Source organism: Lepisosteus oculatus, chromosome 4, assembly GCF_040954835.1.
Source record: "Lepisosteus oculatus isolate fLepOcu1 chromosome 4, fLepOcu1.hap2, whole genome shotgun sequence".
Taxonomy (NCBI): Eukaryota; Metazoa; Chordata; class Actinopteri; order Semionotiformes; family Lepisosteidae; genus Lepisosteus; species Lepisosteus oculatus.
The window spans coordinates 62,531,536-62,555,810 of record NC_090699.1 but is presented as its reverse complement, the minus strand read 5'-3'; the positions used below and the strand labels follow the sequence as shown (position 1 = coordinate 62,555,810).

General features: G+C 36.7%; 1 protein-coding gene across 6 annotated transcripts in view; it reads left to right on the top strand.

Moving 5' to 3' along the window:
• The window catches only part of iqsec1b (IQ motif and Sec7 domain ArfGEF 1b), a 201,310-nt gene that overhangs the window by 109,835 nt on the left and 67,200 nt on the right, over window positions 1-24,275 (top strand). Inside the window, exon 1 of one of the 6 annotated variants that reach the window (XM_015348231.2) lies at window positions 5,632-6,231. The exons of 4 other annotated variants lie outside the window; for them this stretch is intronic. In XM_015348231.2, the coding sequence (XP_015203717.1) occupies window positions 6,155-6,231 (77 nt within the window). In that variant the 5' untranslated portion in view covers window positions 5,632-6,154. Of the gene's footprint in view, window positions 1-5,631; window positions 6,232-12,463; window positions 12,955-24,275 lie in introns of those variants that run through there. One more of the 6 variants, XM_015348233.2, reaches the window with a different exon arrangement.

Here is a 24,275-nt window from a genome sequence, read left to right as displayed (position 1 = left end):
AAAAGAAAAAAATTGTCCTTTTCTGTTCTTTTTGTTCCAGCTTCCAGAAAATTAGATCAGAATATGAACCAAACCAACAATCCTATCTAGTCTTTTATAAATGAATACAAAAAGTATGTTAAATTAATTAAATTTTGAGTGTTACCAATTACAACTTAACTCTACAATTATAAAATAAGACTCTCTGTTGCTATATGTTGTACTGAATACTGTACGTAGCTTTTCTATTTCTTATCATAAAAAATGGTAATCAATATATATATTGAACATTCATCTATCAGCAGGCTGGAAGTGATTTTATGTCTCCCATTTCTATTAATTTATACTACTTTATTTGTTAAATCTTTTATTCTTTGTCTTTTGCTTAGCTATTATATTTTCTGAAAGAGGTTCAGTAAAAGTGGTCTTTCATATTAATATAAAAGATAGCAGGCGTGCGTAACCTTTGGTTAATTATACTATATTGTCACATGAGATGATAGCCTTAGATTGCGATTTCATATTTTTAGCCACATGAGATCGATGATTCTAGGATTTCTGAAATAATTTAAATACTTTCAGTGTCACTGGGCTTTATCTAGAAAGCCTTTTTAAAAACACATTTCCAACATTTGAACATGGAAGGAAACCTAATCAATTTGTAATATTTCAAACCACAGGAAATGTAAATGCTTTACACATTAGTGCATGAGTAGACCAAAAAAGCTTAGAAGATATTTGTCTTTGCCAGCGCGGCTTTGTCAGAGTCTGATTTTCTCCCCAGGCCATAGAACAGTCATGGCTGTTGCTTTGATGATTTATTGCATTGATTATTGTTGGTCTCTTATATTTAGATGTGCTGTCTAATTTCTGTCATAAATCCTGTAAGCATATCAATACTACTCTGCAAGCACTGCATGGTTGCACACATATTGAAATGTTAAAATTAATTTTTAAATACCTCGGCAGCTCTTCAATAGTAGTTTGGTCTATGCACATTTGAGTATCATTGTTGACAGTAACATGAGCTTTTTGAACATTTTTTTTTTTGCATTAAAACCAACAGATAATAATAATAGAGCCTTTAAACTAAAGATTATTTATTTTTCTTCTTCTTGAAGGATTGCAACTGGATTGTTTAAGTGCTTTTGCAGTGTTGGTTTTTATTAAGGTGACCTTGAACCCAGAGCCAGTGTTTAGATAAATTGACCAGAGTAGCTGAAAAATTGCTCCAGCACTCTTTACTTTATGAAATATTTCACCAAAGCAACATTATAAGTTCTACCTAGTATTTTACACTTGGTTTGTGGGTCATTTCGATGAGAAAAACATATCTCAGCCTTTCTGAATGGAAACAAAGCACAAATGACTACAGAGGAGGAAAAATGATTTGATCAATTCAGATTCAGCTGAGGGCTTTATAATTGCAGCGAGCTACTCCTCATTTAAACGTGAGTTTCTTTTCAAAAAGACTGCACGTCTTCAATTGACATTTCTAAATAGGGCTGCTGGGTAGGAAATTGCCAAGGACAAGGAATACAAGAGTCACAGCAGCACATCAAGAGATTGTATAAATGCATCTGATTTAAGTAATTTCCTTACTTATCTCAGAGCTTTTTTTTCATTTGTAACAGTTTCCTTTCTGCTGCAGGTAGTTTCCCACACTGATTTTAAATGTAAGTAACAGCAGCTTTAGTTTCGGCTCAGAACTGGAGAAGCTCCAGTAACTTCCAGCTTGCTCCTGTATGAGAAGCACCTTCTCAAAAATAAATACTGTATAAATACTTTCAAGTATGTTGCCCAGGGCATTTTAAAGGATGGTTAGGGTTTTTTTTTTTGGTGCTTCAGAGTGGGTATTTTTCAGTTGTCATTGGTTTGGTGAAGATACAAGGTTTTTTGTTAGTCCTGCTCCAGGTCTAGAAGTGTTTAAGAAAAAGGAAAACACTGTCATTTGCTTTGTTACCCAGGTGGTTGCTGTGATCATTAAAACAGCAGCCCTCTTAAACTCATTTAGCGAGGGCCCACAGCACAGCTGGGTCTGCTGTGGATCGCACCTGGTGCACAATACCCCATTTCCCTCATCTGCCAACTAACACTTCACCTTGCATTTTAAGCTGTTCTGCTGTAGTAGCTAAATATCACATGCTGGTAGGAAGCATAAAGAGATTTGTACTTTTCAGGTGAACTGTAACTCAGCAATAGTATACTGTTTAAACGCATGTAAACATACTGTATGTTTCACGTTACATGCTGTAAAATTTTGAATTTTTGTGCCGTTTGTTCGAAATGTTTTATTTTTTGTATTTTTAAACCTTATAATCTCCAGCATTTCTCAAATGCTTGACATGTTCATTGAGTTTGTGAAAAATAAACTGTAGCGATTAATTGGCCTCTTGTCTGGAGAACAAGCCCAACAGACACTTCATGTTCTTTTATTTGTACAATATAAGACAGAGACCATGAGGGAGCTGGTGGGGGCTCCAGCTACTGCCTTTTGTGCCTGCTCTGCTCTATTGTCTGCGGATACAGAGGGAGGATACAACACATTGGTTAAATGAAGCATCTTGATTTTTTTTTCTGCTAGACCACCCATCGCCAGGTGCTCTAATGGTAAGATGGTGATTCAGCATTAGAAACATCTCAATTTTGTCCTGCGAAAAACCCAGCAGATTTACACCATAGGAAACCTAACGATGAATGCAATGACAGTACATGTGGTGGCCAGTCTGTTGGATTGGCTAATTTTAAAGTGTCTCTCATTCAGCTGCTGACTTAAATTGTCAGTCAAACAAAGGAACTGTTTACTCTGGCCTGTTCATAGGGGCAGAAGGAGAAGTAATCCTGCCTGCCCTTAAATTCATTATTGTTTTAAATGACATAAGAGGAGTAAAAAGGAAAAGCCCTTCTGGAATTACTATACGACAGGGTGAAGGCAGTTAAAAGCCCCTGCACATTTATTTTAAATCTGTTTAGGCAATATGTTGTGCTTCTGGGTATATTTCCCTTGAGTCCATTAATTTTAAGATAATACAATAGAAGCAGAATGCCAGGCTTCGGTTTTCTTTTTTATTACTTCCATTCTAAAGGCTTTAAAATGTTAACATTTGCAAGATCCTCACCCTAAGTTGTTAATTTAATGAGGGTGCATTTTTTGCAGACGTTTTGCACTTTTTGATAGACTTCATTCCATGTGTGGAGAAGAACAGGGAAATCCTTCGCAAGAATCAACTATGCAGCATGAGGTCAGCCAATAATGAAGCCCATATATCGTTCCACGTTTAGAATTCTGCTTCTCCACTCCGCTTAATTCCTACATAAATGAAACATTCAAATAAAAAAACGCGTTGATTATGTATTTGATTTCCTTGAGAAATTATATTTGGTCCCCTGAGAATATCGCTGGATTAATCAAAAGCTATATGCAGGTTGCATACATTTATTGACTTGCAAATGTCATTGCAATTATTCAGAAATTAACATCCCAATAAACAGACAGATAGGCCTCCTTGTTATGTCTGTACTAAGTGTCTCCTCTGCGTCAAACAGATATTGTTATTTTTGGGTGGGTTTTCCTTGAAATTGGGGCCTGAATGAATGACTTTGTTGGGTAAAGTTTCATGTGGCAAGATGATGTGCTATCAGGGTTTCTAATTATAACCAAATTTCAAACAGATCATCAGTGCACAGTCATTTTCCTTTTGATGAGTCTGAACATTTGTAAAATGGAAAATTTGCATATTCAAGACAAAAATATGTATCTAGCATGCAAATGACAGCGTAAAATGGTATTTTGATTTTGGAAGATGTTTTTTTTTATCTCTTCTTTTGCAACTTTGCACCAGAGCTCGTGAGGATTGTACATCTGTAAGTGCATGTCAGGTGTATTTTTTTATTGTTGTCTTATCAATAATGTCAATAAGTTTAGAGTGCCTTGTGTGCAAAATGTCGTTCTTTGGTGATTTTTAAAATGTCAGTCTTCTGAATGGAAACTGATTGAGCTTTCATCTTCACTCAAGGATGAATATCCATGGAGGCTCACTGGTCATGGATATAACGCAGGATTACTGGTTAGACAGAGAATAAATTTATTTCGATTCGACTGGCAAGTTAATGTAATAGTAAAGTCGTCTAACTACAAAAATAAACATAAGGTGTGCATCAATGCGAATTATTGTATTTTCTCATTTTTAAATCATTTTAAAAAACAATGTGATACAATAAGATATGTCATTTCTTAAAGATGATAAATGCCCCATTTAAAAATATTTGTTACGAGAACATCGATAACAGGGGAAAGAAAGTATTTGTGATTCATGGTGCTGAGATTAATTTTCCAGTGTCTGTAATCAAACAATGGTTTTACAGTTACATTCGGGTTCTTTTTGGCTTTACGGCTTCAGTGCTATTGAGACAGAGATTCCTTAAAACAGAAGCGGTCAAATATGTGCCAGAAACTTTATTCAAAAGAGACAAGCTGTGTTTCTTCTAGAGAGTGAGAAGGAGCTTAATGTTTTAGCCAACTGTGAAAGGAAATAAAGCCGAAAGGTAGGTTGCTGTACTGAATTTTGATCAGCATCCCCACTATCTTTTTTTTTTAGAAATTAAGCTCTGAACAATTGCATATTGGTAATGTACAATAATGGCAAGTAACTAAGACGTTAACTGGCAAAAACATGTTTGCTAAATTGCTTTCAATAACGCAAAGCAATTTGATTTATCAGAACATTCATCTTTTTTTTTTTTTCACGAACACTCTATGCCTCCTCCAACAATGACTCATTATCATCTTTAGCCCACTGCTGTCATTGCCCGTTTCAGTTAGTTTGCTGTTTATTAAATTTACTCACTGAATTTCTTTTATTCTCGTACTAACTAGCACTGGAACTGAACCCTTTTTGAATTTTTTTCAAGTCTTAAAAAAAGTTCGAACAAGATTTGGAACAAAAACATCTTTTTATAATCAGTGCTCAGTATCTCAGTGTTGATACTGACATTCACAATCATGTACATTAATAAGAAATGTATTTTCTGGTGTTCATTCATCTTTGCGCATCAATGATTTACTCAAGAATGCAAATTTTGAATGCAACCGGCATTGTTTTTTTTTTTGTGCATTGCAGCTCCATTATCTTATAGTCAAATTCAGACCACGTCGCTGAGGTTGCAATGTGTGGTGCTGCACGAGTAGTTAGAGAATCATTATTTTTCGCACGAGCCAATCAGGATTGTCATCAAGGTTCCATTTGCGACTTTATCAATGTGTTCCCGTTGCCCCAGCAACCTGCATCAGCACATCTCTATGAGGGTTTATCTGGACAGCTTCTTAGCTGAGAGCTTTCCCCACTGTGCACCATGTGGCTGTGGCGATTAGTTTTTTCTGCACAGATCTGACTTGCAAAGGTTGCTGGGAATTAGATAAAGCATAATTAATACCCCGATCGGGGTGGCCATTGTTTGCATTGTCATTTTTTTTTTTTAAGCGTGGGGAAGCCAATCTTTGGTCATAGTCAGTGGCAGACAATGGAGCAGCTGTAATCCAGCACTGGAGACGTGGATGACAGAAGGAGCAAAGGAGCTTTCCTGCCCATTTACAAACTGGGAACTGTACTTCTTGAGCAGGGAAGGAAGTCTTACTGAAACTGTAAGAAGCTAAGAGCTATCATTCTGGATTTGGACTGGTGCAATTGTCCTGGATCTTCCACGGTCTCAGACACAATCTAGCCGAGCTGCAGAGCATACCTCCGGATAGGTTTTGTGTCTGATATTTACACTACAAGAGGGTGTCTTTTAAAACACGTCTAATCGTCAGTGATGGATTTCTGCCGGAAGGAGCTAAAAACATCAATCAGTGCCTTTTTCTGGCAGTAGGGATTTGGAAGGATCAGCACAAGGTATCAAAGTGGAGGGATGACTAGAGCTGACACTCTGCTCCCTCAGTCTCCTTGTCATTACAGACAGGTGTCGAGACAGGAGAAAGTGCCATGTGGTTTCTTCACAGACAACAACGAAAACAGCGGAGCTTGATAACTTTGATATGGGGATAATGATCTGCATCTACCAAGCAAATACAGGCCTTAACTTGAGCCTGGTCTAAGAAGATTTCTTACAAAAAGTTAATGATACGTTTCATATGTTGTAACTTCATCCTTGTATTTCACTTCCACTGCCTGCAAAAATGCTGAAGCTAAAAGCCTTCTGTTTGGATTACTGGCAGTTTTTGTGTCTGCAGCCTCTTAATGGCTTTTATAAAAGGTAAGAACAGAATTTTCATTTGAGTGTTTCATAAAGAAGGGAAAGGACAAATGCGTTAAGTTTAACTTTTTTTTTTGATGCAATATGAATTCCCCTGCACAGGGCACTGGATTATTATATTTTGCTTTGTGTATCACAGAGGTGTGACTGTTGCTGAGATATTTGAAAGGACTTTCTTAGTTGGATGATTATATTGTAACATGCAAATGCAGTGATTGGTAAAACTCTGCTTGGATGGGAGAAAGAGAAGAATACTTGCTTTCCAGTAACATCCCAGATGCAGACATTGTTTGGTGTTTGAGAATGAGTTGGCACCTACGGCCTCAGAAACTCTTTCTAAAGAATGGAAGCCTTTGAGATTAAGATGAAACTTTCGGCTGCGTCAGAAGGATTGATTTCGACGGGCAAACATTTAGAGTTATTTGGGTCCATTGTTTGTTGCTGATTGAGCACATAGCATGCATCCCCACTGTCCTAGCAAAGTCCAGACACTGTCCTCCAGTATTTCCAACAGAGCTTCTTTGTGACTGAGTGTGAATAGAGAACGGGGATGAGGTGTCAGCTGCTCTTCACTTTAACAGGGGGGCTGAGCTACAAAACAATAGCAGATATTGCTGCTGCTTCTGCTGCTGGGAGCATCGTGGCGTGGCTGTGTTTTCACATGCTCCACAACTCTAAGGTTTTGATTTTTTGTTTTTGATTTTTGACAAAATGAGAAGTAACCTTTTTTTACAATTTGACACAGCAGCCACATGCGTTATGGTTTAGGGACCATTTTCAGTAGACATATTTGGTCTAGAAATCCCTCTTTTGTTGTCATGCCTGTACAGGTACAGCATATTCTTTCTGGTTCCACTTTCAGACTTTGAAACGGTGCGCTGGATGCGCTGAAGACACTCATAACTGGTTCAGAAGTATCCCACTGAAACTTTCAGTTTGAAAAGAATGTTGTGGATAATATTTAAAAATCAGGGTATGTGTCTCTGTTAACAAAGAACAGACAGTAGCCAGGTTTTATTTTCTTCTTTTGGGGGCCTCAGATTAGGCTGGCATGAGCATATATCAGTGGGCAGAAATTTCTGCTTAATTATTTTCCAGAAAATATATATTTTCTTTCACTTTAAAGAATCAATATTGGCTACTGTATACAGTATGTTGCATATCTGTTGTGACAGATGTTCGGCGTGTTTGTATTTACAATAACTTTCACCGCATACAACCGTAAACCTCTTTGAGACAGTATCATAAGGTTTTGACATATTACAATTCAGCAAGAAAAAAAACACAGTTTGACTAGGGAATGACTTTTAACAGACTCCAGAGGAAAACTTAACTCTCCTTGACCTCACTGTTAAATCATTAGCAAAAGTGTCTTTGTGACGGGATGGGATTTCTGTCTTCTTCTTCTCTCATGCTTGTTAATCCAGGCTTTTGCAAAGAAATGTCAACGCTTTTAAAATGACAGAGAGACACTAATGGTTGTTACTCAGTAGAACTGAAATTAGATTACATTCTGCGTACTGTAGTTGTCTAGATGTTTGTCAAGGTTTCAGCTAAGGCAGCAGCTTTTATGATTTAGCCCTCTGGATGTGTGGGTCAGTGATTCCTATCCTGACATCAAAGCTGAGCTCATAGTCTTATAGCCTATTTTTCTTGTCCATCTTTCTTGGCAATTTTCATCTTTGGCCCTGTCTTGGCAGGAGGTCATGCTGTTCATTGACTTTTTCCCTCAGATGAGAGGTCAACCAGCTATGTTTTCTGGCAGTGAACTATAAATTCTGTAATATGGTATGAGATGTATGTGTTTTCATTGTAAGAAGCATATATTAACATTGACAGTTGAGTCATTTCTAGTATTTTCTAGTGGAGTTTTGAGTTATATGAGAATACGTTTGATGCTAAAGACTTCTTGAAGGTGACACACTAAAGCAGAACCAATTTTTTTTCTTTGAAGAGCTGCATTGTTTTGGTCTTTTTGTGCCCTACAAAAGACGATCCCACTGAAAGTATTTGATTTCATTGTGCTGTGCAGTATTGTGTAGTGGTAAATGGAGGTTCATTTTTGATGCAATGGAATAAATTTAACCAAACCTTTCGTGGTATTTGATATTTTGTTTTCTCCGTCTACTCTGTGACATACTGAATTGGCTTTACGGTAAAACAAATCTTTCTTTGGTGCTGTCTTGATGCAGTGGGATTTCGACAAATATTAATTTAGTAGGAATGCTGCTCATTTTATCAATTGCATGCTAAGATTAGATCTCCATATCCTGGGTGGTCCTAGGGGTGTAGTTGATTGGAGCAGTATTTCAGTGCAAATACGTCATCCACATATTAATATTCATTAAGTAGGCAACACAAATTTACATTCCCAAAATCAGAAATTTTGCATTTTAGGAAGAATAAAAACATTGATAACATTTACTGCATTTAAGATAAAGATTCTTTGTGCTCAGTCATCTGCACACACAGTGTGGTGTTCTGCTATAAGTGTTTTCCTAAAAAAGCTGTAATTAAGTTTTCCATTAGAAGATATTGAAGACGTCTTGCTGCTTCCCAATTCTTCTGTTCTTTGTGATGTACAGTATACTGTATATTGCTGGTCTTGTGGTTTTCAGCTTCAGCTTTTAATAAATATGTCTTTACTGTATCTGAAAATATGTTTGTGTCAACATAGATATGTAAGATTTTGGAAATTATTTATTTCCAGCTTTTTCCAGCGCACAAACACTGTGACTGGACCACTTCTTCCTAGGCTTTCCCATGTAGGTGGTTTCTTAGGTATTTAACAGTAGTAATACAGTAGATGTGCAGTAGGATTGTTTTGTTGTGTAGTCAATATCTTTTTCTTGTTTGTGACTGAACACTTAAATACGAAAATTTCCAATCCACTGCAGTACAGAGGTTTGGTAAACCAGTTTTCTTAATTATGTAATCATATATTTACATCAATTAACATTTAATAAATTAGTTGATGAACTGGTTGTGTTAAAGCACAGGGCTGGGAAATCCAGTATTTAAGTAACAGGGTTTTGTATAATGTGAGTAGCTAGCCAGCCAAATCTCTCAGCCAAGCTGACCTGACATAAACAGTGTAAACAATGTAAACAGTGGCAGAATGTATTTTTGGAACTTCTCCAGTTATTATGATACTTTAAAAACTCTTTTAAAAAACTATATGGTTTCTTCTCTCATTGAGAATGAATCATTTCATTTTCTATTAGTGGCAGTATTTTGATATTTAGCACTTCCATTGCTATTATAAGCAGTTACTGCTTTATGGTTCTTTTTCAAAATGCCTTTAGAGAGAAAAACGTTTGGATTTATTGAAAGGTGCTCTCAGACCAAAAGGCTAGACTGGGGTTTTTTGTCCTGGATATTCTTGCCAAGAGTCAAAACTGTAACTGGAGAACATTAATACATTGTTTATGATTTGGCAGTCTGTCAGGGAAATGTTTCAGTCATTTTATTGGTAAAGAAAAATTAAACAGGACATGTCGCAGGTCAAAAATGTTGGAGTACAAGGTTGAAGATTAAAATTAAAAATTGAGAGTTTAATTTAGATATCCTGATCATGCCTTTTTATTTTTATTTTAGCATCCAGTTGTATTGTTAGTTTCCCGATTTTGTGTTAAGTGAATTAGAACACTGTCCTTTTATATTGTATGAGCATGAAGGTCATTCTGTGTCAGTTGAACATCAGATGTTCACACCTCAGACCTCCGATTTGTTAAAATTTTGTATAGTGGAAGACAGTGGTCAGTTAATAAACACTGCCAAATATTTTGGCTCAGGGAGCCATAAACTGGAGTGATTTTCAGGGTCTGTTTCTTCCTAAAGTAGAAGAGATACTGCATCACTTTGAAATTGCTTAGGTGTACTCATGATTTTACTAAGGCATTGTTTGTGCTCTTAATTTTCTGTTTTAAAGAGCTTCTGAATGAAAGTGACTAAAATGACCCCTTCTTCGAGGATTGATATGCCTTGTTTGTCATGAGTTAAACTGACCTTTTAACAAAGTGTTGGCATTATACATGACGATTTGAAATATGTTTGGTGAAATAATGGATGTGGTCATCTGACTTCTGCCCATATATAACAATATATTATTTTATTTTTTGTGTTTTGTAGAATATTAACCAACAATCTGAGTTGAACCCAGGGGAAAGCATGTAATATAATTGAATCTATAAACCTAAGTCCTTATGTGCATGTGGTCTGTCATCGGGATACAGTGTTATTGTTGACATCTCATGTCTTCATTGTTGCCATCTTCAATAATGATCTGAACCAGCCTTCTGTCTCTGCCAATGTTTCATCATCAAACCAATGCTGACTTAGAATGTGCTCAGAATGATTACTGAGATGTTATATTATAATTGTAAGTATTTCATTGTATTTCTTAATATTTACATTTCGTCATCTTTCCTGGAGCTCATGAAATTAATTTGAGAGGGGTGTTTTCAAGATGACTGGCATTGTATTCGAAAAACATTTTGAGCTTATTAAGTCCTTTCCATGGGCTTTTTTGGTCTAAATGAGTCATAATCAACAGCTGTTCAGTTTGCACATGAATTGTACAGTACTTTCCATTCCTGCAGTGTTAAAGCAGCTTGCTTTTCCAGTTGTTTGGCAGATTGTACCAAGAATTTAGTGCTTAATCAGATAGAATTGTCTTAGAATAAATGCATCTCTGCAAACAGTAAGCCTTTGGTCAGCCTTGAAAGTTTCTTCATTAATAGAATTCAGCCTTGATTAATGTAGTATTCATAAAATAAGAGTTAACCTCTCTTGCATGATTCTTAAAAATTAATAACTATTTGCATTTATAGACTGTAAAACATTTAAGCATAATGGATCCCAACGTGCTTCACACATACCGAACTGTGTGGAAGGGAATCCATTTTCTTCCATTTCCACCTTGGTGGTACAGTATAGTACATGCCTGCCATTATACACAGCAAGCTATGTGAATAATAGAGAATAATAGACAAAATATATAATCAATTAAACTATAGGAGATCTTATATTTGTGTGTATGTACTGTATTTTCTTCTATGCATAATAAGGTTTCTTTTCTTCCTTCTGAACCTTCTGCTTATTTATATTGGGAGCCTGCACTCTTCAAGTTTACATCCCATTCACCTTTGGTGTAGGAATTGCTTTACTTTAGAGTAGGAATTGCACCATGACCAGTTGGTGGGACTGTGCTACTGTACTGTGGGGCTGTGAATCTGTGAGTGGGACACTGATACTGTACAGCCACATCTTCTAGAAGATATGTTTAAAATCTATAATATTATCTTACCACATAGCTCAGACACACTTACATATTCAGAAAACATGTTTAAGATATGGGTTCCTGATGAGCTACAATCTTCTCTACTATAGCTTTTATGTTTCTGGAAATTGTTCTGCTACCAAAAGGTAAATTTGCCCCTGGTTCCAGGTTTGAGAGCGATGGATGTTCTGCAACAGTACTGTTGGCTCCCTGTGGCTCTCCAGCATACAGTACATCACAGTCTTTCTTAAGGCACCTTTTTTCCCTCAAAATATATTAACTCTGAGACCACATAGACTCTTATGTCAAGTTCAGCTGTGGCTCCAAATAACAAAATTAAAAGTTTTTAATCTCTCTTCAGGGTAAGAGTGGGCAGCACAATTGCTTTGAAAGCGTAGTTTCTGTACCTCAGGTACAGGGGAACCTGATCTGATTGCTTACCTGTTGATAGCAGCACATGCCTTCAGCCATTCTAAAGCAGCCAGCCGTCTGGATGTGGTGTATTGGTCATACTGAACAAAGCATTTGAGTCGTTCACTTGTTGCTAAAAACAAGCACCACACTGAAGCCTTCCAATGAAGATCTGAAGGATTTAATTATGATCTCATTGCCTTATGGGAGCGATTGTCGTGTGTGTCTTGTCTTTGGCTGAAGTAAAAAAAATATATAATAAGTAAACCATTTCAAGTTCAAATTCCATTACATTATCCATGTCCTGCTATTAGGCATTACCTAATAGTGTCAATGGTATTACCCATGTTGTAAACTTTAGTTAAACCCTTGACGTTGTGTTCCATTGGGAAATGTGTCACTATTGGATACAGGCCCGGCTACAGCCTTTGGCACTAGGCGGCCTCTTACAAGCAGACAAGTCAGAAATTCTGCAGACAGTTGGGAGTTTATACAGTCCCAACCAGATGATTTAGGGTGTATTGTAAAGCAGAAGTAAGTGATATGCAAGGGGAGGCGGGGGGAATGGACAGCTTGCATTATAGAAGTAAACTGTAGACTGATTTCTCCTGGTATTCTTTGTGGCTTTACCTTACTTGGTAATCTGTGAACACGCTACTCAAGCTTACTTTGTGTTCAACAAACCCAGAGTAACTGAATGAATACAGCCAGAAAAGAACTTCGAATAAAAACAACTGCAGTAACTTGATCTCTAGAAGAAGAAACTAGTCATTTTCTCTTGTGGTTTAAAGATGTGGGACATATTTTGCCATGAAGTGAACAGAGGATGGATCTCGGTGTCTCAGAACTGTAGAGAAGCAGCTGACTGCACTATAGAAATCAAGTTTGTCATGTGCTTGTGACATTTTTTACCCTTGTTTCTACTGGGACGGCTTTAACATTTTTCAGACACATCAAAGAACCAAGGCGAGCATTGTTATTGCAATGTGGAATCTAATGTGGAAGTACTGCATTTCAGTTAGGACAATAAGGTAGGAGTTGCTGTTTTAGCACCAATTTTGTTAATCCCAGTTGATGAAACTTCATTTGATCACTCAGCTTTTTCACCAGCCCTGCAATTTTACATTTATAGGCATCTGTTTGAAATGTTTGAAGTTAAACAACTTCTTTACCTTTGATGTGTTCTTAGGAACATTCAATATGAACAACCACTTTGATAATTGCATTTGCTGTTGGAGCTTTCTGGCACTCAGAATACTTTGAAATAAAGTAGTGATAGCATTGGAATTTTTAAATGTATACTTAAGATAAAGTCTGTATTTTTAATCAAGGTATTGGTCTTGGTTACAATGTGATACAACAAAGGTTTCATGTTTTAAAAAATGTTGTTTTCATCCAGATACATAACATGCCTCCAATTGATATGGGTTGGATTATAATATACAATCTTAGGCTGTCCTAAATGCATGTGCTGTATTCTAGCTATATCTCCACCTTCATTTGTGAAGCTTCTTAACTGTTTCAAAGTGGTAAAAATACAGAATTAGTCTCTCCTATTCCAGTAGGTATAAAGTGTAAATACTCCCCTTACAATGTTTATACATTTTTCATTAATGCTTTGATATAGAAGGGACACAATTGTAACATTTCTTTTATATTGTGCACAGTAGATTTCTGAACTTTCTTTTAGTTTAGCAGTGAACTACTTTAGTTAACTGTGATATGTGTTTATTTGTCAACAAATATATCAGACACTGCATCTTAAGCTTAATGTTAGTGTAATAAAAGACTTAAGTAACAGCAGATTGTCATACAATAAATGTTGCCAGTACTCTTAACACAATTAGCTCTCACAGAATCACTGATATAAGATCTGCACAAGGAAATATTGTTTTTACTAGCTTGTGCTAGACAGTTTTGGCTTTTAACTTTTCTTTACTTTTAAAAACAAAGATACAATATGTTTCCCTGGTCCCAGTCGGTCCTTTATTTTGATTAGCTAAAAACTTTAAAGTTGAAGGACACCCTTCACTGTCCAGTTACTCTAAATCTATTAACTACTCCCAGCAGAAGTGATAGCCTCTAGAAAATCATGTGTACTCTTTCCCTCTCCAAACCAAATAAGCGTTACTGTCACTCTTAATGCAATACCATTGTTTCTCTGTCAAAAATTATTAACCATAAATGTATTTGTAAATCATATTTAATTGCTACTTTAGTAATGCTAAATGCCTCATATTATGGGCATTTATAAACCCATAATATGAGGTTCCAGCAATGATTTGCTAAAATTCACATCAGACCTCTAATTCCAGTGCATACTGTAAGATCATTTTCATGCAAATTATTAAATAACTTAAAATCCAGGTAATAAATGAAGCGGTCAAGTTCTTGACATGTTCTCAAAGGAACTGGGACCAGCAGTGAAAGAAGAGTTAAAACAGTGATAGCTGTATGGGCATGTACCGTAGATTTTGGTTTATAGAGCTGAAATTAGTGGTCAGAGGGTTAGACCGGAGCCTTCTTAGTCAGCAAATTAGTACATGACTCGCAGTAAATAGCAGGGATTGTAATTGAATCTGTAGGGTTGGCTGGGGATAGCATTAAGGTTGTTTTTGGGGGTCTTCATGTTATTGGAGTATCTCAAAGTACTTATTTTGTTTCTTATCCACATCTGGTATATGTAAAGATTTGTGTCTAGTTGTTCTCTGAAACTTTTTTTTTCCATTTTGACTCATTTCCTCTAGTGCTGAACTTTTTTATTTGCATGATGTGGAATTTCCCTTCACGGTGGAAATATCCTTGCTGGCTTTTTTTTTTTCTGTTTTTGTTTCCTAATACGAATTAGCGAAACAAAGTTTTGTCCACACAGGTGCCTGTCTGGATTGTGGTTATAGCATTTGTATACAATAATACTATGCAGGCAAAAAATATTTTGGTTTAGGACTATTGCAAATGAGTATGTGTTATTTAAAAATGCAGGAAAAATCTGAAGTTATCTGTTAAACTTAAGTAGTGTATTGCCATATTTACTTGAAGCATGTTGTTATCTTTGAGTTACTGTTAAGTCTTAAGGTTCATCTGTGTTTTAGTTAGGAATGGAGTTCCAAAAGATAGTGGATCCCAGATGCTTGATTACAAATATGCTTTTGTACTGTTTGTGCTTAAAAGGGAGTGTCCAATACCTTTGAGCACAGACAGCAACCTGCATGGCAATGGAATAAATTGGTTTAATTTGCAATTGTAATACAGTAACATCACAATTGAAAAATCTTTCATCTCATATTCCCTTCACATGCACCGCAGTGATCCACTTGTTGCACTGAATTCATATGCAGTACTAGCCACTACAAACAAATCAGGAAGAGAAATATTAAACATACAACCTTTTTCACAGAAATGTTTTGAAAACTCTGTAACTATAGATCTGTTCTTGTCGCTTTTTTCTGATTTTAAAGTATTTTAGACCTGTGTTTTGGCTCAGCAATAGTTTATTTGATAGCAGACTACAGCAACAGTAACAACCAGCTTTTCTATATGCTAAACCACAAACAAATTGAATCGTATGGGAGGAACATTCCTAAGGCCTGAAGTCATACTAGAAGGTCTGTTATTTATGATGGAGGCCTCAAGCTTGCGCAACTTTCTGACCAGAAATGTTTTTTGCTGTCCTTATTTGCCATCTAAATCACACCTAGACTCTGTGATTGTTAGTTTTTTTGGTGGGGGAAGTGATGAAGAAATCCCATTAAAGCACTTTTTGAAAATTCCTTTTTTAATTCATTTTCAGTATTAGAAGAAAGATTGAAAAATTATCTTTGTCTCTTTTATACCAACTACTTATTTATTTCCCTGTGCCAGATAGAATTTAGGTTACAGTTATGAAGTTGTAATCAGTAACTCTGATACTGTAATGCCCTTTATCTTGAGAAATTTCCTTTAGAAGTTTGCAGACTCATATTTTAACTACTCTTTATTGGCTTAAACTTTGATTTTAGCTGTTGTTCTGGAGGAGTCTTTATGTTAGTGTATACTTAACATATTTCACTGGAATGATAAAGATAAGATTTTGTGATGCATGATACAAAACAGTTTCATGAGTTCCAAAAGATACAGTACATTAAATTATAGGAAGGGTTAGTTAGGAAGGTTAGGAAGAACCTTAAGAGTTGTTCTACTGTATTTTGTAGACAGGCTAGGTCAACACAGGGAGATACTGCTGACTGGAATGTTTTTCCACAGCTACCCTTAAACTTCAGCTCTTTAAATGGCTACAGTGAAACAGTAGAACGGGTGAAATCTGATCTAGGCATTAAAACCCTTGTCAGAAGCACCAGAATGTATTATTTACCGAGTGTCTTTCAGCTGAAACCATGATGCCAACTCATTTTGTTTTCTGTCAGGACTCTCTCTGAATTTGGAGGAAACATCTTTATTTTTCAGCGCGATCCACTCACCCTTCATCGAAGACTTTACGAATCTCTTTCCTGTGCTTCCTGAGAGCCGTCTGGGGCAGTCTCAGTACAGCTGGGAATGCACATGTCTGTTGTGATTCTGTGTGTCTGTGAGAGGAGTCAGAAGGGAGGCTGATAACTCATTTTCTGGAATAAAGCTCAGTTTGTTTTTACTAGTTCTGGCCTTTTCACTTTGGAGGTTTTTCAGGGGAACAGATGATCAGTATCTGGGGCTATACAGTCCTTTAACAGGCTCACAGCCTTCAGTCAGCAGTGGTTTGTAATGTTCAGGACCTCCCATTTGCTATTGAGTGTGTGGGGAAGTATGTGGAGTCTGCAGTAGACAGTCTGAGACAGTTAGCAGTTAGGAAGTTGTGCCCATGATTCGGATTTTTTTTCTCCTGGAAAAAGTCTGCTCTTTATTTTTTACAACAAGTGCATCTGAGCCACAGAAGATTTGCTTGGAGTAATTTTGTCACTGGTGAGTAAGAAATCCGGCATATTTTACTTAACACAGGTTGGAAGTTGGACGTGAAAATGTGTTAAACTATTTCACTACTCCTTTCATAGCACAAATTCCAACATTACGTTTAACTGAAGTATTGTGTGTTCTGACTAGAGATTGTATTTGGTTTGTGAGAACAAAACTTTACTGATCTGTTCAGTGAAATTGATCTCATCTGTTATTCCTTTTTTACTGTCATTCAATCAACCTGACAGCTGTATTGAATTCAATTAGAAATGGTTTTCGCAATAGAAAACGTAATTTGGAAAGAATGTCATGGTCACTTTACCAAAATGTTAGGAATTATTTTCATCTTTGTTGGGTTTTTTGAGTTGGCAGGAATTGCAGCTATTTGTGCATGAGTTTGTTTATATACAGTATATACGCTTTTCATTTTTCAGGGTATATAACTGATATAACTAATAATATGCTACAGTCATAATTACTGTATTAAGAATGGTAATATTAATGCTATTCAATTATATCACAGTACGTTTATTACATTACATATGTGCAAATTATGCAATTTCAGACAGCAAGTTAATGTGATAAAATTAATCATTGGTAAGAACATTACAATTCATCCTGTCTGTAGAAGCTAGAGTGTGTTTATTTCTCAGCAATTATGCTTCTGATATAGAGAGCCAGTGGTAATTAGATGTTATTAATATTTTAACACCGTTGGTTCATGTTTCAAAATCTAACTTGAACCTTATAAAGAGGGAAGGTATGTACTGTTTGTCATTACAGTTTCAACTTGTATGTAAAAGTAAATTTGTGTTCTGTATAACATAATGCAATAGTAAAATGTATCAATCATTTTAACCTAAAAGAAATTACATCTCAGGATTTTGCCATTTTCTGCAGATATGTTATCGTGACTTTGGACACCAGTTAAAAATGCTTTCCCTTCTTTTTTCCTAATTGAACATTTCCTATTGTCTGTCACAACTTCAGGCAGATGGTGGTGGTTATTTGTTTTTCATTGTCCTTTAATTTTCTATCAGTGCTCATGTAACATATAATTGCAATGTAAATTATCCTTATTACATTAAATTAGTCATTGTTCTCTGTCCAGTCCGAAGCATAGATAAATTGGTATAGGCCTTCTGAGAATGTAAGCTAAGGCTCATTCTGTATAGTGTACAGTGTGTGAATTGTAAACTTTGTGAGTCCGTGAGTATAACTATAGGTAGTATAAAGTTTTATTTTCAGAAATGGGAAGATGTTGCTATACAGTTCCAATGAATCCAATGATTATCCATCCATATAAATACTTTGTTGGAGTACTAGTGCATTGTGGAATTTTAGTTTTTCACTTTTTATCTTCTTGCATTGTCCTGTTCCAAGGATGTAAAGGCAATATGCTCTCAGAGTAAATCATTTTAAGTGCTGGATGGACACACCCACTGCCCTCTGCTTCTCTATCCATCTGTAACCTTCCTGGTAAAGACATCTCCTGCCCCATTTTCTCTTTTCTACTGTACTTCTGGGACTTGTCTGGCCTAGGACAGTAGAAACCCAGCCAAACAGCCCTCATCTGACCTAGAGACCAACTGCATCAGGAGGCAGCCCTGTCCCTCTTAGAGCCTTTGTGCAGTGCAATTGTAAACCAGCCCTAGTTCAGCTTATGCACAAAGTGAGCATCACCTGTCCATGTTATTGAACCTCCCCTTTATGTTAGAATGCAAAAACTAGTAGGTGCAAAATGTGTTGTTTTTTTTATAAAGTTACCTTTATAAGTAGTATGCAGCAGTTACTAGTCCTCATAATACGAATGCTCAGATATTGTTTGAAAATGGTTGATTGGTGTTCTTCTTCCTCTGTGCTTTGGGTGGTAGTCAGCATTTCGGATGAAACCAGCTGGCACAAATTCTGATTAAAGGGATACCTTAAGACCTGAGCTGATTGAGGACCCTTTTTTAAGTTCAAATGCAGCTATACAAAATATGAAGATCTTTGCCATCACTTAAATCTCAGCTAATTTCCCTGTGTATATGGGGCGTCCAGCATCTGAGCTCCAATGAGGAGGAAGCTCTTAGAGACATTTTCAGTGAACATATAATCTTTGTGAGAACACCTTTTTATATCCAGGGACCAGGTTGGTTTAGCTTTCAGTTAGTATCATACTTGCTGATACTGTGTTAGCATTCTTACTGTATAATGCATCACTGATGTCCTTGTTATTTACCCAGCAAGACATGAATTGTAAAGAATGAAGGCACAATGTTATCTTATAATTTAAAAGCCAGCCCTCTTGGCACAGTGATGGCTAAAACTGTGCATTAATTTTGATTTATTCCCTCAATATGGTCAGTGGCATAATGGACTTTCTCATTCACCACAAGGCGTCAGCCACCAGATCAATAGGATATTGACATGTTTTTATTTGTCAGTCAAAGGGGGTTGCTTTTCTACATCTTACATGGACATCAGAATATGGACAGTGCCTTGAATTTTAGGTACCAGCTGGACAGTGCATGGCCAAGTCTCATACACCACCTGGGGCCATCCATGTTTTACGTATCTCACAGAGTTGTGGCAATCCTTTCCAGTCTTCATCAAATATTTATGGTTGTGGTGACCTCCACATAAGGAAGGTTCAGCTCATTCTCTGGTGGATAGTGGCTGACCTCAGGGCGTCTGACAGTACTGACAGAGCTACTGTTTATCACAGGCAGGAGTGGCTTCTTGTTAGCAGATAGAAGGTTATTAATTGTAGACTCTGCTAACAGTAATGTGTTATTGACAAATGGAAACAATTTGCTAATATATTATTTTATGTTGAGGTTCCAGTGATATGTCAGTGCAAACTATTTATTACAGTGGAGACGCACAAAATTTATCTTCAGCACACAACGTCCAAGCCTATGTCCCATAATCATGGGGATGAATGTAAAGTACTGCCTTTGCAGTTTTCATCTTTAAGTGGTTTGTATTTAATATGTGTTTTTCCTGCATTTTTCTTTTATTATACCCTTATGTGCTTTGTGGTTTTAAAGCATCGACACACAGAAAAATTATTTGTAGTGTACATTCATACAGTAGTTGTAGTAGCTCCGCTAAGCATTTCATGACAACCCAATGGATTTCCAGAAATTAATGCATTGAATCCTTTTCCAGCTTATTTTAAGATAGTGTTGGTGGTAGTTCTGTCATGTTTTGAGATTGGTTTTTGCTAAGCTTTTCTGTAGAAAACACATCAATACATTCAACAATCGTGTGTACGATTTTCCAGATACCACTAGCCCCCTGCAGGATGTGATGTAGTCCATTTATTTTCACAATAGGGTATTAATGCTTATCTAGGAATTTTGTCCTGTATTTTTTGGTGCAAGCAAATACAGTATTTTATGCTGAGTCTGCGGAAAAAACTTTACTAAGTGAAAACATAACATTTGAAAATGATTAGTGAGGAATGCACATCTAAAAAATTAATCTTGAGCATAGTGCATTATCATAGGATTTTATCATTATCAGCAGTGTGGCACACATCTAACAATGGTATGACTGTAATTCATACTGTACAAGCGTGTTTAACGTGAAATAATACTATACATGCATTTTATGAGTTTCAGGTGTATCTTAATACTTCTTGTATTAGTTAGTAGGTTTTTTACTTAAGGGCTGATACTTTTCCCCAGACAAAGAAAATCTGTTCTACAGTACGTGTTACAGAATCATTCCAGAAATCATCAAGACAAAAGCAGGCAACACAATGTATAAGAATATTGGAAAGCAGAAATGAATTCCCAGAATGTTCCATACTTACAATGACTGACTGAATGAATCACCTTTTTTCTCAGTACACAGCACTCACCATCTGGAACTGCAGAAAGAAAGTTTTAATTAAAAAATATTAAAAATTGGCATGAAGTCATATATAAAAAAGAGGAGTAAGCTTGTATGCCATTATAGAAGGTAGTGGAAGGACAGACATTTCAACAACATCTCTTGTTGCTCACTGTTGAAGCTTACAAGATAATAATAATAATTTCTCATTAATAAAAATTTCCCATAGGCTGTTATCAATCATGGCCTCCTAATAATCCCCCTCTATGAACTGGCTACATTACTCTGCTGTCCTCCCCACTGATAGCTGATGTGTGTTGAGCGTTCTGGCGCACTATGGCTGCCGTCGCATCCAGGTGCCGTCACATCCAGGTGGATGCTGCACATTGGTGGCGGTGGAGGGGAGTCCCCATTACCTGTAAAACGCTTTGAGTGGAGTGTCCAGAAAAGCGCTATATAAGTGTAAGCAATTATTATTATTATTATTAATTGCTTACACTTACATAGTGCTTTTCTGGACACTCCACTCAAAGCGCTTTACAGGTAATGGGGACTCCCCTCCACCACCACCAATGTGCAGCCCCACCTGGATGATGTGACGGCAGCCATTGTGCGCCAGAACGCTCACCACACATCAGCTATCAGTGGGGAGGAGAGCAGAGTAATTAAGCCAATTCATAGAGGGGGATTATTAGGAGGCCATGATTAGTAAGGGCCAATTGGAAATTTGGCCAGGACACCTGGGTTACAGCCCTACTCTTTTCAAGAAACGCCCTGGGATTTTTAAAGACCACAGAGAGTCAGGACCTCGGTTTTACATCTCATCCGAAGGACGGCACTTAGTCACTATACTGGGGCATCAGGACCCACATGGACCACAGGGTGAGCGCCCCCTGCTGGCCCCACTAACACCTCTTCCAGCAGCAACCTTAGTTTTTCCCAGGAGGTCTCCCATCCAGGTACTGACCAGGCTCACACCTGCTTAGTTGTGAGATACAGAGTAATATGGCTGCATGCTGCTGGGGTTTCTTGAAAGAAAACAGAATTTCATCTTCAATAACATATCTGAACAGCTTGTTTCACACTCTCACAATCCTTTGTGTAAGGAGGTACCCCATTCATAGGTTTAATTGCTTTTCTGTAGTTTCCTCTCATGACTCCTGCTTTGTGTTTGACTCTTTATACAAAAAAAGCCCACAGAGCTGACAAGGATTTTAAATACTTGGATATTGTCCCTCTGCAGTCTTCTTTGTTCAAGACTAAGAAGGTTCAGTTCTTACATTTTGTCAGTGAAGGACATTCCCTTGATAATGTATCTGATTGCACTTCTCTGTACTGATTTCCAGACCTGCAATATATTTTTACATATTTACAATGTTATATTTTATTGTAGCATTACGATCAAATTTGTATACAATATTCGAACTGAGCTGTCACTAGAGAACTGTACTGTATAATTTGAACTTTTTAAGCACCTTGATTTAAATTCTACACTTTTAATGATTTATACCAGCATTTAGTTTGCTTTTTTATTGTTTCCCTACATTGTTAATGATGTGTTAACATAAGCACCTAAATCTTTCATTCTGTTCTTGTCTACATTAGACATCTGCCAGGTGTTTGCCTAGTCTTGATTTCAATCTAAATCTTTTTGAATTTCATTTGCTGCTTCCACAGTGTTTGCTAATCCTCTAATCCTCTGAAATCATCAACATTTTACTAACTATACCAGAATCCAGATCATTGATATAAATTAGGAAGAGCAGTGATCCCTGTGTTACTTCACAAGTTTCTTCACTATTACCCAATCCTCCAAACACATGCATTCCCCTGAATGCCTGCAACCTGCAATTTGAGAATTAATAGTTTATGAGGAATATTATCAATAAAGTTCTGAAAATTTTAATACATTATATTAAATACATTATGGAAACGGTACAAACTGACTATCCCAGTACAGTAATGAATTGGATCCTGAAAGGCCTACTTTTTTGTCTTCATTTAAATAAGTTAAAGTGTTTAAACCACAAAAACAAAACTAAAGGAACAGACCTACAAAGGAGCTGGTCAGAGAATACAGTACCTGCAGATCAGTGCAATGTTTTTTTTAAATCCTCAGAAATCAATACAACTTACAGTACTTTTTATATATAAATACTTCTAACAGGCTAGAAATACTAAACTGATTCAATTATGTTGTGACCTGAGAATAATACATTTTTTGCTACTGCTACTGCTTTATTTTATGTTATAAGCCCTCATTATATAAACTTATTAATATACCTTATTTGTTCCCAGTTCTGTTATAATGTTGACCAAAAGAGTTACCCTCTTATGCAGAAGGGCTTTGACTGTAGCAAGCTGAATAAAGTCCCTTAATCAAAGGGAAACTTAACAGAGCCTCAATTGGGATTTGAACCCGCAACCTCCTAGTTATATATAACTCCCGAGCCAAACACCTTACTGCCGCCTCATTGATGTGTGTCAAAGACCACAGGGAGTATTCCTGCTGCAATCAGTAGACACCTATTGGATCATGCACTCGAAGCTGGGTTTAATAAAGGAAATCATGTGTAGACTGCAGTATGCTGTAGACTAAAGCTGGTACCAGAGGGGAAGTCAGCTTGGCCAGGGCAGCTGGTAGACCATCACTCCTATTCTAATAGACAGCTCTGCTCTCAGTCAGGGGTCTCCACACAGCAATCTGTCTTCATCTGGGCCTAATGAAAAGCAGTTTTAGCATCTGATTAGCTCTTAATATGACAGAGCATCTGCATGCATTTGGTGGAAGATTGCAACTCTGGATATTTCTGCTTAAGTAGTGAAAGTACTGCTCTCTTGATATATTTGTACTAGTGCAAACATGTGTGGAAAGACCAAAATAATTTGAAACTGATTATCAGAATTTGCTTTGTGTAGGCAATGGCAACAGAGGTCACAAGGATATTAGGAGAGTTGCATGCAATTTAAGGCAAAAGATTTCAGAGATGTATAAAATGTTTCCTGAGTTATTTAAGTGTCTAGGTGACAGGGTTTGCACATGTTTTTAAACACTTAACTACAAACCATCTACCAGATTTCCTCTTTTGCATAAGAGTTGCACTTCTTTGGGTGCAGGAGACAGTATTATGTGCCTAGGGTGAGATGGTAAATAATCAGACTAAATCAGTTCTTTACTTCACTTTTTAGTTGTCCACAGAAGGAGTGTTCCATAAGCAAGTGATTCATGATGCAAAGCTATTATATACAGTGCAATATGAATATGAGTGTGCTTATATTTATAACTATAGTGTTGTTGTATCATCATGAAGGGTTTACAAAGTGTTCTTAATTTTTATATACTGGATTCAGCACTAAGACAAATCCACAGCCAAAAAAGGAGTTTTAATTCTTTTGCACAGGCAGCAGTTTTCTTGCTTTACTATAATGTGTCGCAAGTTAGTATTAAGGAGAGTTAAGTATCAGTTAAAAATTCTAGCACTGTACTCAGAGCAGCACTTTTAACAGTAAACAGTAATTAAGGCTGAGCCTTCAGCAGAAATGCTGTGCAAACATGCATCCTGCTGTTTTAGTTAGTGCAGGTCCAGCCAATAGCATTGCA